At 39.1% G+C, this 13023-nt stretch overlaps 1 protein-coding gene across 1 annotated transcript in view; it reads left to right on the top strand.

Annotated features, from left to right (window-relative positions):
* Positions 1-13023, top strand: part of LOC138835013 (uncharacterized) — a 68774-nt gene that overhangs the window by 39973 nt on the left and 15778 nt on the right. Inside the window, exon 10 of the mRNA XM_070033739.1 lies at positions 7795-7874. Coding sequence (XP_069889840.1) covers positions 7795-7874 — 80 coding nt within the window. The remainder of the gene's footprint in view (positions 1-7794; positions 7875-13023) is intronic.

Here is a 13023-nt window from a genome sequence, read left to right as displayed (position 1 = left end):
TTCCAACTATGATCCCCAGATCTCAGCCAGCTAAGTAGCAGTGTGAAAAGGATAGCCACTGGTACCCTGCATCTCTCTCATTTTTGAAGTGAGAATTTTCATGTAGAATCCTTTTTGCAACTTTCCCCCTGTCTAGGTGTTCAGACATGTCAGCCTCTTGCTTATGTCTTCTGTTTTTTTTCCTGTCAGACTCCTTTTAGCATCCCTCATACTGATATTGTTCATATACCCCTGCCAGTGTTTACAGTTAAAGACTGCTCTTTTCAGAGTTTGTCTTCAGTTTGACTGACATTTCTTTATATCTCTGGATACTTCAGCTGTACCTTGTGACTTATGGGACCCTTAATCCCATCTTGAATTGAGGCAGAAAACGTGGTAGTACCTAAAATGTGAGTGACACTCTTCCCCCCTCCCCGCCTCCACAATTTAAAGCCTGCTGTATCTCTTACGAAATATGAATGTTGAAGCTGCTCATTTTTTACAGTAATTAGGTAATGTGGCAGTTAATATAAAATATAATTTCTGGACAAATGAATAATTAGGTTTGTTTTATTTTAACATTTAATTAAATATATTTCTAACATATTCTTTGCTAATTGGCTATTTTTAAAAAGTGGAATGAATGAATTCAATTTTGAATTTTTCTTTTAAGCTGGTCCTAGGACTTGAACTTAGGGCTTGAGTAGTACCCTAAACTTTTTTTGCTCAGGGGTAGTGTACTACCACTTGAACCACAGCACCACTTCTGTCTTCTTTTTAGTAGTTTATTGGAGAAAGAGTCTCACAGACTTTCGTGCCTGAGCTGGCTTTGAACCATGATCTTTAGGTCTTAGTTTCCTGAGTAGCTAGGATTACAGGCATGAGCCACCAGTGCCTAGCCCATTTGTAGTGTTTAATTGAACTACATGCTTTGCCATGGAATGCCATTTTCACTATGAAGTATACAAGTGGTCACAGAGACTAGAATTCTTTATTTGGGGGAGGGGGATCTGGTTGGGGGGCCTGAACTGTGGACCTGGGCGCTGTCCCTCAGCTCTTCAGCTCAAGGTTAGCGCCCTACCAATTGAGTCACAGAGCCACTTCCGGTTTTTTCTTTTTGCTTATGTGGTTCTGAGAAATCGAACCCAGGGCCTCATGCATGCAAAGCAAGCACTCTACCACTGAGCCACCTTCCCAGCCCAGAGACTAGAATACTATTTGGTGAACATTTCTTAAAAGTGAATGAAATGAGCCTTTACAACAAGAAAAGCAACTATGTATGAGTCATGCTATACATTCAAACTAACTTTCAATTTTGTAGAGTGGATTTATTGATCTGTTGAGCTTTGTAGCTTCCCAGTGCTGTTTACAGACTATGCTGATGAAATCTGTGTTGAAAATAACAGCTATATTCATTCATTTCAAGACAGTTGGTCAGCATTTGAAAGATTTGTGTGACTCGGAGTGAGTATTTTCCCATTATTTAATGTGTGATGTTAGCAAATGATGCACAGGCAAAAGAAAAAAAAGACTAATGCATTTTAATTCAATACATCCAATCAGAAAATCTTATGGTATAGCTTCAGGCTCATTGCTATGTATATCATTACAACTAAATTTTAAGAGATGACACTACTTGAGTTTTAGTATAGTATTAAGGAATATGTAAGCATTTCCTTTACTGATAATCTGAGAAGGCTACTAAAACTTCTTCCTTTTCTAACTAAGTGACTTTGTGAGGTAGATTTCCTTCATATACTTAAAACAACATACCCCAGCAGACAGAGTGTAAAAGCAGATGAGAACACATGTGTCTTTCATTAGGCTAAAGGATAAAGAGATTCATTAAATATGTAAAACAATTGTATTATTCTGCTGAAATTTCACCTTTTGTGGAAATTACAGTTATTTTCAATAAATGTATATAAACAAGTACTGTTTTTTTTTCTTAAGTTTGCAAAACTACCATAAGCACTTCAGTTCTAATTTTTCTTTTGTTTGGGATGTGAAACTAGGACTTGAACTCAATACCTGATGCATTGCTCATTGGATGTGTTCTACTTTTTAACATATCTGTCTGTATCTGTCTGTTTCTTTAGTGTGTGTGTATGTGTGTGTGTGTGTGTGTGTGTGTGTGTGTGTGTATCCCCTATTTTTATTTAATTTATTTTTGTGGCAGTCCTGGGCTTGAATTCAGCACCTAGGCATTGATCCTGAGCTGCACTCTACCACTTGAGTCACAGGTGTACTTTGTTTTTTGTTTTGTTTTGTTTGTTTTTTTTTTTTCTGAGTAGTTTATTGGAAATAAGAGTCTCACTGACTTTCCTGCTCCAGCTAGCTTTTTTTTCCCCTCTAATTTGTGTTTTTTATTGTGAAAATACTGTACAGAAGGGTTACAATTACATGAGTAAGGTAATGAGTACATTTCTTATCAAGCATTGTTGCTTCCTCCTTTGTTTCCCCTATCCCTCCCTTCCCCCGCTAAAGTTGTAAACTTTTTTCATAACGTCTTGTACATATTGTTGCAGTGGGTCCACCTGTATCCCTATTTAAACACTTTGTTTTTCCTTTCCCCTCCACAAATTATACCAACATCCAATACAGTGAAAAGAGGGGTTATACATTGGAAGCCAGCTAGCTTTTAATAGCAATCTATGGCTCTCAGTCTCCCGAATCTGTAGCTAGGATTACTGGTGAGAGCCACCAGTTCCTACCTCTACTTACATTGTTTTTATCAGTTGTGGGGCCTAAACTCTGGGCCTGCGCACTGTCCCTCAGGTCTTCAGCTCAAGGCTAGCAATCTACCACTTAAGCCACAGTGCCACTTCTGGCTTTTTCTACTTATGTGGTGCTGAGGAATCCAACCCAGGACCTCATGCATGCAAAGCAAGCACTCTACCACTGAGCCACCTTCCAAGCCTGTCTACTTACATTTTTAATTAGCTCTTTGGGGGCTCTCAAAAATTTAAAAGTATTAAGAGGTCCTGAGACTAGTATGAGGGCTGCAAAATTAAAATTTTCCAAATGTCAGTGCATTTAAAGATGGGTTTCTCTTTTACTTCTTTGAACTGTCAGTGTGCTTGTCACTAATATCCTCTTAATCTCATTTGTTTTTTTCTATTTCTAATCTACTGTAAAATAACTAGTCTTCAAGTTTTCTACAGAAAGACTGAACATTTCTCAGGGAGGCACTTTCTTTATTCCTTGAGTACAGATTTTCTGCAGACTGGGACATTTTCTTTTTTGTTTGTTGTTTTCAGCCGTGTGTTCTAAGAGTTCAAACTAGACAGTTGTATAACACCTTACTAATAAATGACTACTTAGTCTATGTAAAAGCTTGCTTCCTGATTAGAAAATATTTTCTAATGGCTCACACCTGTAAACCTAGCCACTCAGGAAGCTGAGATCCAGGATCTGGGTTTAAAGCCAGCTCACCAGCAAAGTCTGTGAGACTCTGATCCCCAGTTAACTACCCAAAGCCCAAAGTGGAGCTGTAGTCAAGTGATAGAGTATTAGATTTGAGCTGAAACAGCTCAGGGACAACACCCAGGCCCTGAGTTCATGCCCCATGACTTGCACAAAAGAAAAAAGTTTTTTGAATGTAAGTTCTTAATGTTGTTCTGAAATATTGAGATGGCAGTTAACTATGATGGGCTTTTGGAGTTTTCCACTGTGTTAAAATGAAGATCTGTCATTTACTAAAGCCAGGTGACCTTGAAAAGTTCCTTGATACTGAGCTGTTTTCTCATCTATAAGGTAACCCAATCTAATTCCTCACAGGTTGTTAAAATAAGTACTAAAAGAAATACTGTATTCAGGGGCTGGGAAGGTGGTTCAGTGGTAAAGTGCTTGCCTTGAATGCATGAGGCCCTGGGTTCAGTTCCTCAGCATCACATAAGCAGAAAAAGTTGAAGTGGCGCTGTGGCTCAAGTGGTAGAATGCTAGCCTTGAGCTGAAGAGCCAAGGACAGTGTCCAGGCCCAGAGTTCAGGCTCCACAAACAGAAAAATAAATAAAGTATAATAGTCTTAACTAAGAGATACTAATTATTTTCATGATTCCAAAGATATAATAGATAAAAAAATCTTCTTTTTAGATGGCTTAACTTAGGAAACACATAAAGCCATTGTGATGTGTTTAGATAGTTGCATTTTTTTCTAACTAGGCCTCAATATGACAATTGTGTTATTTATAAACTTATTTGTGCAATTAACAGCATTCGTTCTGTAATCAGCATCTTGTTTTGCCCACGAATGGGACTCTTGATCTTTAAATACCATTCAGAGAACTTGGAGGCATTTTCTAAACAGTTGGATTTTTGTCTATTATGTTCACCAGAAATGACTCCGAAAACAGACTCCTTCCCAGCTCCTCTCACACTCTGTGCCAGCCCTCCTCAGTGATATTTGTTGAGAATTCAGCAGTGATGTTGGCATTTAATGATATCTCAATGAAGTATGGAAAAAATGGAAGTAGCTAATGGGCGATAAATTTAGGAACCTGGTGGTGTGGCAGTGTTGGTCATCTTTTTCCATCAGCATCCTTGGTCCTTACCATCCCTTTGCCTAAGAATATGTCTTCCTATTTTGGGAGAGCCCTTCATTCTTGCAAAGTTCCTCCAAAGCCCACACTTTATTATTTTATTTATTTATTTATTTATTGTTGTTTTTGGTGCCAGGACCACAGTTTGAACTGAGCTGATGTCTTACCACTCTGAACCAAGATACCAGTCTGTCTTTTTCTTGCTAAGCGGAGATAGATCTAAACAGAATTTTCTGCCTGGCTGGCTTTAAAGGTCCATTCTCCAAGTCTCAGCCTCCTGAGTAGCTGTGATTATAGCCATGAACCACCAGCACCATCCTACATACTTTCAATGCAACTTCTCCTTACCGCAGTGCCAGTCCCCAAACACAGAGCCTCAGCCAAGTCCTCTAAGACAGAGTTCCACCTCTAGCCTAATACTGGGCCACACTCCTGCCTAATATATATTTCATTCAGTGGAAAGCATTTGACAGTGATCTTCCACCATTGTTTACCTTTGTTTATGGTGGTACTGGGGTTTGAGCTCAACTCACTCAAAGTCAGTAGGCAGGCACAGTACCACTGAGCCATGCCTTGGGCCCTCTTTTCCCTTGACTGTTTTCAGGGAGAGTCTGGTTTTTCCTGGATGCATGCCTGAACTAGAGTTACCCATTTCAGTCTTCCTGTCATTGTTAGGATCACAGGCATTTGCCACTGTGTTCAGCTTCTCTGTTGAGATGGAATCTCCTAAAATTTTCTGCCCAGGTTGGGCTGGAACTGAGATCCTCTTAATTTTGGCCTCTCACATTAATGTAAGAGGATGAACAGATACTACTGTACCAGGCTATGGCTGAGAAGGGGATCTCACAAACTGTGCTGTTAAGCCTGACCTCAAATTATAATTCTCCATTCTCACCTCCCAAATAGCTAGGATTACAGACATGAGCCACAACAGTGACCCATTTCCTTTTTGTTCACAACTCTTACCAAAAAAAAAAGTTTATTTAAATAAACTCAAACATAATACATTGTATATTTGTACATTTGTAAATTCAATGTACATATTCAAATATTAATTATATTCTAAGTATATATTAAATATGTTTAGAACAGAGTGAGATAAATCTAAATAAAAAATTCTGCATGCCATTGGATCATTTTGTCAATACTTTGTGATATTGTTATCTCATTATGTTTTCAGATTAATTTCTTGCACCCAGCAGGATTTAGTTGGAATAATTAAATGTTGCTTAAATGAGGTACATAGGTAAGGATGGTATTAATGAGATCACCTTCACAATCCATGTTAAACTTGGATTGCTAAGTCATTTTAATTCTCTCTCTTAAATGCCAACTGAGAGGGACAAATGTGCCATGATACATTCCCCCCTCCCACCAACCAGGGACTTTTGGAGACAATGGCAGGTATAAAGAAGTAATAATTTGCCCTTTGAAGCTATAGACTGGTGATTAATAAATATATAGATTCTAAAGTCTAAAACATTAGGCTGGTCTCAAAGTGGGTGAATGGATAGGATTTAGGTGTGTAAAGAGAAAAAGAATATTTCCTGACAATTTGTTTGTCTGTCTTGATTATAGTTTGCTCTTGACTTATCCTTATGTTTGCATGTTTCTCTACTAAGGTGTTCTGTGTTCCCATCTTCATGATAATTTCAACATTTTCCTTAGCACCCTTCCAACATTTAAGAATCCTTTCTCCCTCTGATTTACACATCACCGTCTCTTACTTGGATCATGGATTATTGACTCAATTTTACTTTCTTGTTTATTCCTAGATTAGTGCTGATAAGTTCTGTACTCAGCCACTAAAGTGATCTCTCTTTGATTTAAATTTGATCTTACCTGTCTCTGTTTTAAAAATCATCAGTAGTTCCTCATCTCTTTGGTAGAAACTTTGAGATATTAAGAGGGTATAAAGGCTCAGTCTTAGCTGGATCCTATTTTGTTGTTTTTTCCTTTGCTTATTCTAAACTTCCTGCTATGCTTTCATCCCCCTAATCTTGGCACTCATTTCCTCTGCCTGAAACTCTTCCCATTTTCTTGGATAACCTGGATTCTCCTGGAGTCTTACTGTCCCAACTTGAATTCCATTTTCTTTTTCTTTTTTTCTGGTCCTGGGGCTTGAACTCAGAGCCTGGGCTCTGTCTCTGAGCCTCTTTTTGCTGAAGTCTAATGCTCTACCACTTGTGCCACAGTGCTACCTCCAGCTCTTTCTGTTTGTGTGGTACTGAGGAATCAAACCCAGGGCTTCATGCATGCAAGGTAAACACTCTACTACTAAGCCACATTCCCAGCCCTGAATTCCATTTTCTTTATATAATATCTGCTTCATACTCTCCATTCATTCTTCTGTAATGTGGTGCAAAGAACATTGAAAGTGGAGGCCAAGGTTTAACTTCTTATCTTTGCTAGGAGATCTTGTAAAAATTCTTGACCTCTTCCAGCCTGCATTATCTTTATCACACAAGTGTGATAATACCCACTTTTCTTATAAGCCCATTAAGAACATCCATTGACATACTGTGCACAAAAAAATTCTATAAGCATGTCAGCCAAAGATGTTTGCCATGACAACATTGGTGGTGACAACAAGAATGATCCACCCAAGGAAGCATTTAGGTTCACAGCTTGGGTGACCTTCCTGAACCATCCAGGCCAAACTAGTGCTTCCTATGCCTCTGTCCTGGATTGGCACTCAGCTTAAATTGCTTGTAAGTTTACTGAGTGGAAAGAGATGCTTGAACGCAGATCTGGTAAGAAGCTGGAAGCTAGTCCTAAATTCCTGAAGTGTAGTGATGCTGTCATGCTTCATATGATTCCAGCAAGCCTGTGTATGTGGAGAGCTTCTTTGACTATTCTCCTCTGGATCATCTTGCTGTTTGTAATAGGAGATAGTTGCTGTGTGTGGCATCAAAGCTGTGGACAAGAAGTGTGCTGGAGCTGGCAAGGTCACCAAGTCTGCCAAGAAAGCTCAGAAGGCCGAGTGAATATTATTATCCGTAGCACCTGTAGCTTCAGCTTAACCAGTGGTGGAAGAAAAGTGTCAGAAATGTTTGTCTTAATTGGACATTAACTGAAAGACTGGATAATGATAACAATGCATCAGAAAACCCTCAGAAGGAAAGGAAAAAAATTGTATAAGCACTCATATTCCATGCTCATTAAATTGTTATGAATACTTCTGCTGCCTTCACTCCTCTTCCTTCTTACCTTTCTTGTGAACCTCAGCAGTTTTGCTGGAATATTTTTCATGTGAGACTTTGTTTATTTTCAGGAGATGAAGATTTTTCTGAAGGGATAACAGAGCTGTTTTCCCAGCTGTACATCTCCTGCAAACCAGACAAACTTGCCAGGGTAAGTTATTACTTCTTGGTGATTTTGATTCATTTATTTTTGACACTTCAGTGAATTAAAAACTGAGATAGTAACCATTTACCATATGGAAGTAATAGCCTTGGGCAAAGCCTTGCTCTTTGTTGGTGACTTGGGAGCTATATGCATATCCAAGGTCAGAGAGGGGTAGGGAGGTTCTATATCCAGAGAAATATTTAATACAACATATATTCGGTTGCCTGCTCATGCACAGGACAAGGGATGCTTTTTCCTTTTATGCCTATCTTTCCCAGGCTCAGGAGACATTCTATAAACCAGTAAGCACCAGGCACACAATGCTTTCTGGACAGAGGGAGCTGATATAAGTCAGGATGTCCTGTTTGCTCCTAAGTCCTAGGGTAAGGAACGTAACACTTGATCTTGTTGCTTTTGTTATTAGATAATAAATTTTATTATGGAATGTCTTGTGTAGAAGAAAGACATTCCTCAAGGAACAAAGTAGCAGAATTGCACATTCCTGGCCGGCCTGTGCTAGCAAAGTTCTACCTTAAAAGAAGAAAAAAACACATAAAGAAATACATGTTTAAAATCTACTGAATGTAAGAAATAAAGAGTACAGTTTCCTGTGAATATATAATGTCAGGGAGTTTCCTGCAAACAGTAGCCTCTAAACTGGGATGATTTTTTATTCTTCATAGGGAAATAGTAATAACATTTATTATTATAACCACAATTCATTGACATTCAGTACATTTCCAGTATTGTAGAACCATCACCTTTATCTTATCCAAAACATATCCATCACCCTCAACAAAAATTTGGGGCCATTAAACCATTCAGCCCTCAATCCACAGTAGCCCTGAGTTATTTTCTGTATCTGTGAATTTTCTTACTCTTGGTACTTTATTGTTGTAGTCTGAATGTTTGGATTTCCATAATTTTCATATGGTAACACTTGATCTTTTATTCTTATCCCCCAATGCATGCATTCTCCATTAAGCCTTCTCAGAACAATCCTCAGGAACTTATCTTCTGCAGTTCAAGTGCATCTCTTCACTATTCAATCTAGTATTGTTTAAAAATAGTCAAATTTAGGAAAAGTCACAAAAAGAATATAAACTATTTCTGTGATTTTTATGCAAATTCAGTTGGTTAATATTTTCCTTCATTTGCTTAATCACTTATGCTTGCATGTATGTTCTCTTTGTGGACATACATTTGAGATTAAATTGTATATTTCGTAGTTCTCTATTCCTACATATTTTAATCTTGATCTCAGGACAAAAATGTCCCATTATTACATAGCCACAGTATAGTTATCAACTTCAGTAAATTAATCACAATGCCATACTTTTGCTTAATCTTTTGTCTATATTCCAGTTTTGCCAATTGGCTCAATTCTGTCCTTATCAATTTTTTTCTCTAAAAACCAATACATGATCATGAATTATATGTAGTTGTGTATACTTGATCTCTTTTAGTCTATAATAATTTATCAGCTTTTCCTTATCTTTATAACATCAATATTTTTGAACAACACAAGCACCTCCTTCCCTTTAGTAACTAGGATGACAGTATCAGTGACTGGCAACTGGCAAATGTAGAGTTCTTGAGGGTAAAATGTGTTTTGTTTTGTTTTTTACAAAGGATGAGGCTCATAGTAAAAAATCTTCAGTGTTGATGACCCCATTGAAACTAGCTTAGTATTCTAAATATACATGCAGATGTTCAGTAAGCAGACATGTTTCTCTATTTTTATTCCAGGTAATTTGCTAGGTGCTAGGGAAGTAATGATGAGAAGGACATAGAAAAATCACAAGAATAGAAGAAATCATGTTAATAAATATTTTTGAGGTCAATAATTGCATATGGTCAATAATTCCCCATGTGGTCCCATGTGGCAATTCTTGGAAGGCAGTTTTCAAATAATTGAAATTTTTGTCATTGAGACATAGGATATAGCAGGGGCATTGGCCTGGTTGCACTGGAAGGTGTGGTACTGGGAATAATTTCTTTTTAAATTTTTCTTTACGTTTTTTACCTTTTTTCTCCAGGCTAACAGGTTTCATACCTTGAGCCACAGCTTAATTACTCACTTTCTTTTTTCTTTGTTTCTTTTTGCCGGTCTTGGGGCTTGAACTCTTCTGCCTGGTCACTGTCCCTGAGCTTCTTTTTTTTTGGGGGGGGGGGATCCGGTCTTGGGCCTGAACTCTGGGCCTGTGTGCTTTCCTTCAGCTCTTCAGCTCAAGGCTTGCACTCTACCACTTGAGCCACAGCATCACTTGTGGCTTTTTTTCCTACTTATGTGGTGCTGAGGAATTGAACCCAGGGCCTCAAGCATGCAAGGCAAGCGCTTTACCACTGAGACACTTTCCCAGTTCCCTTGTGAGATTCTTATGTCCAATTAACCACTCAAAACCCAGAAGTGATGCTATAGCACAAGTGGTAGAGCACAAGCCTTGAGTACAAGAGGCTCAGGGACAGCACACAGGTCCTGAGTTCAAACCCCACAACTGACAAAAAATACAGAAAGGAAAAGAGTACTACAAGAAGCCAAGATGACGATACAGAGTCTTGAAAGTTGAGAGCCAAGGTTCAAAGCCATCCTAGGCATGAAAATCCATGAGATGTTTTTCACCAATTAAGCAGCAATAGGTAGGAAGCAGTAGAGCTCTACCCTTGAGCAAAACTCCCCAAGTTCAAGCCCAGGAATAGCACAAATGAAAAGAATTCTCATGGACTTTTCTGCCCAAGCTGGATTCAAAACACAAATGCTCAGATTTCAGCCCTCTGAGCAGGTAGGATTATAGGTATGAACCATATTTTTTAAAATCTTGAATTGCCTCTAATATTTTTGCCCTCCTTTTCACTTAATTTTTTATTCCTTTTCTCTTTTTTGTAAGTTCATGTCATCTAGCTTATTATTTAGGCCTGGCCATTCTTTCTGCAGTTTTTGTTTTGAGTTTTATTGGTTGTTTTGGAGCTTGTTATAGTACTTGAACTCAAGGGCTGGTCATTGTTCCTAATTTTTTCTCAAGGGTAGTAGGCTTCCCACCTGAAGACACAGTTCAAATTTTGGCTCTTTACGCATTTGTCTTTCTTTCTGCATTTATTTTAGGTGCTGATCCTCTGGCTTGAACTTAGGACTTGGGCTTTTTTGCAGAGTTTTTGCCAAGTTTTTGTTGTTGTTGTTTTTGTTTTGTTTTGTTTTGTTTTTTCTTTATTGCTAGTCCTAGGGCTTGAATATAGGGCCTTAACTTTTGCTAGTCATAAAATCAGGGCAGAGCCACTGTGTCTGAGGTTTTTCCCTTTCTTTCTCAAGACTAGCAGTCTCCATGGCTTGAGCCACAGATAAAGTTCTGGCTCTATTTATTTATTTATTCATTCATTCATTCATTTTTGGTGCTAGGGCTTAAACTCATGACATGGCCACTCTCCTGCTTGAAGTCAGAGCAGAGCCACTATGAATGAAGCATTTTTTGTATTGTTTTTCTCAAGACTAGCAGACTGTGACAGCTTGAGCCACAGCTTCATTGATGGCTTTGTTTATATAATGTTCTCCACCCTCCCCCCCCCGTTCCCCCCCACACACACAGGCAAAAGCTGTAAAGTTCATTTTTCGACATAATATCTTGTACATCTCATTGTTGCAATAGGTCCACCTGTATCCCTATTTAAAAAATTTGTTTTTCCCCTTCCCCTTCCCCTTCACAAATTATACCAACATCAAATACAGTGAAAACGGGGGAGTTATTTATTTTTTGGTTCTGGTCCTAGGGCTGGAACACAGGGAGTGGTGACTGTTCCTAGACCTGAAATCAGGGCAAGATCACTGTGCAGGAGTCTCTCCCCTGTCCTGAGCAAGGCTGACAGGCTCTGAACCTTGAGATGCATCTCAACATCTGGCTGTGTAAAACAAATTTGGTAATTCATAGCTGGGGGAGCTGGGAAGGTGGCTCAGTGGTAAAATGCTTACCTTGAGCTGAAGAGCTAAGGGACAGCATCCAGAGCTAGAGCGGGCCCCATCACCCACAAAAAAGAAAAAATAAAAAGAAAGCTGGGTGCCAGTGGCTTACGCCTGTAATCCAAGCTACTCAGGAGGCTGAGATCTGAGGATTGCAGTTCAAAGCCAGCCTGGGAAGGAAAGTCCGTGAGACAATTATCTCCAATAAACCACCAAAAAACCAGAAGTGGTACTGTGGCTCAAGAGGTAGAGCACTAGACTTGAGTTGAAGAGCTGAGGGACAGTGTGTAGGCCGAGTTCAAGCCCCATGACCAACCAAAAAAATAGATTCTCATGGGAAGACAGGGACATTACCCAGGCTCTAAAATCAGAGGATAGTGGTTCAAAGGCAGCCTGGGCAGGAAAGTTGTTGAGACTCTCATCTCCAATTAATCACCAAGTGTTTGGAAGTAGTATAGTTCTAGTCTTGTGCAAAACAGCACAAGTTCAGGCACCAGTACTGGCACACATGCCCAGGCTGACTATGAACTACAATCCTAAGATTTCAGCTTCTACAGTAGCTAGGATTATAGGCATGAGCTACTACTTAAAAATATTTCATTGACTTTTCTCTTTTTTTGCCATCTTCTCATTATTTTGTTCATTTCTCGTGTGTGTGTGTGTGTGTGTGTGTCCTGGTGTTGGTTCTAGAGCTTGAACTCTGGAGCCTAGCCACAGTCTCTGAATTTGTTTTTCTTTTATTTTTGATGCTGTTCCTAGGGCTTGAATTCTGGGCCTAGTCCCTGTCCCTGAGTCATTCTTTTGTTGTTGGTGGTGATGGTCCTAGGGCTTGAACATAGGGCCTGATCACTTCCTGGGTTTGAAAGCAGGGCAGGGCCACTGTGTATGAGGGTTTTTGTTGTTTGTTTTCCCTAAAAGGAAGCAGTCTCTGTGGCTTGAGCCACACAGATCAACTTCTCGCTTCTTTTACTTTTTGGCAGTTCATGGCAGATAAAATTCTCATAGAAGTTAAGAAGTTGAGGGTACTATATCAGCACCTGAAATCTGAGGATTGAGGTTGAAAGCCCAGGCAGGTAAGTCCGTAAGATATATCTCCATTTAATCCCCTAAAGAGAAAAAGTGGTAGAGTGCTACCTTTAAGAAACGTATTTCTATTTCAAGCTCTGGCTTCAAGACCCAGGACTGATACACATTCACAAATCCCTA

The sequence above is a fragment of the Dipodomys merriami genome, unplaced genomic scaffold (assembly GCF_024711535.1).
Source record: "Dipodomys merriami isolate MVZ:Mamm:240054 unplaced genomic scaffold, mDipMer1.0.p SCAF_222, whole genome shotgun sequence".
In the NCBI taxonomy this organism is placed as follows: Eukaryota; Metazoa; Chordata; class Mammalia; order Rodentia; family Heteromyidae; genus Dipodomys; species Dipodomys merriami.
The sequence above is the reverse complement of the archived record's forward strand: the minus strand, read 5'-3'. Positions and strand labels throughout refer to the sequence as shown.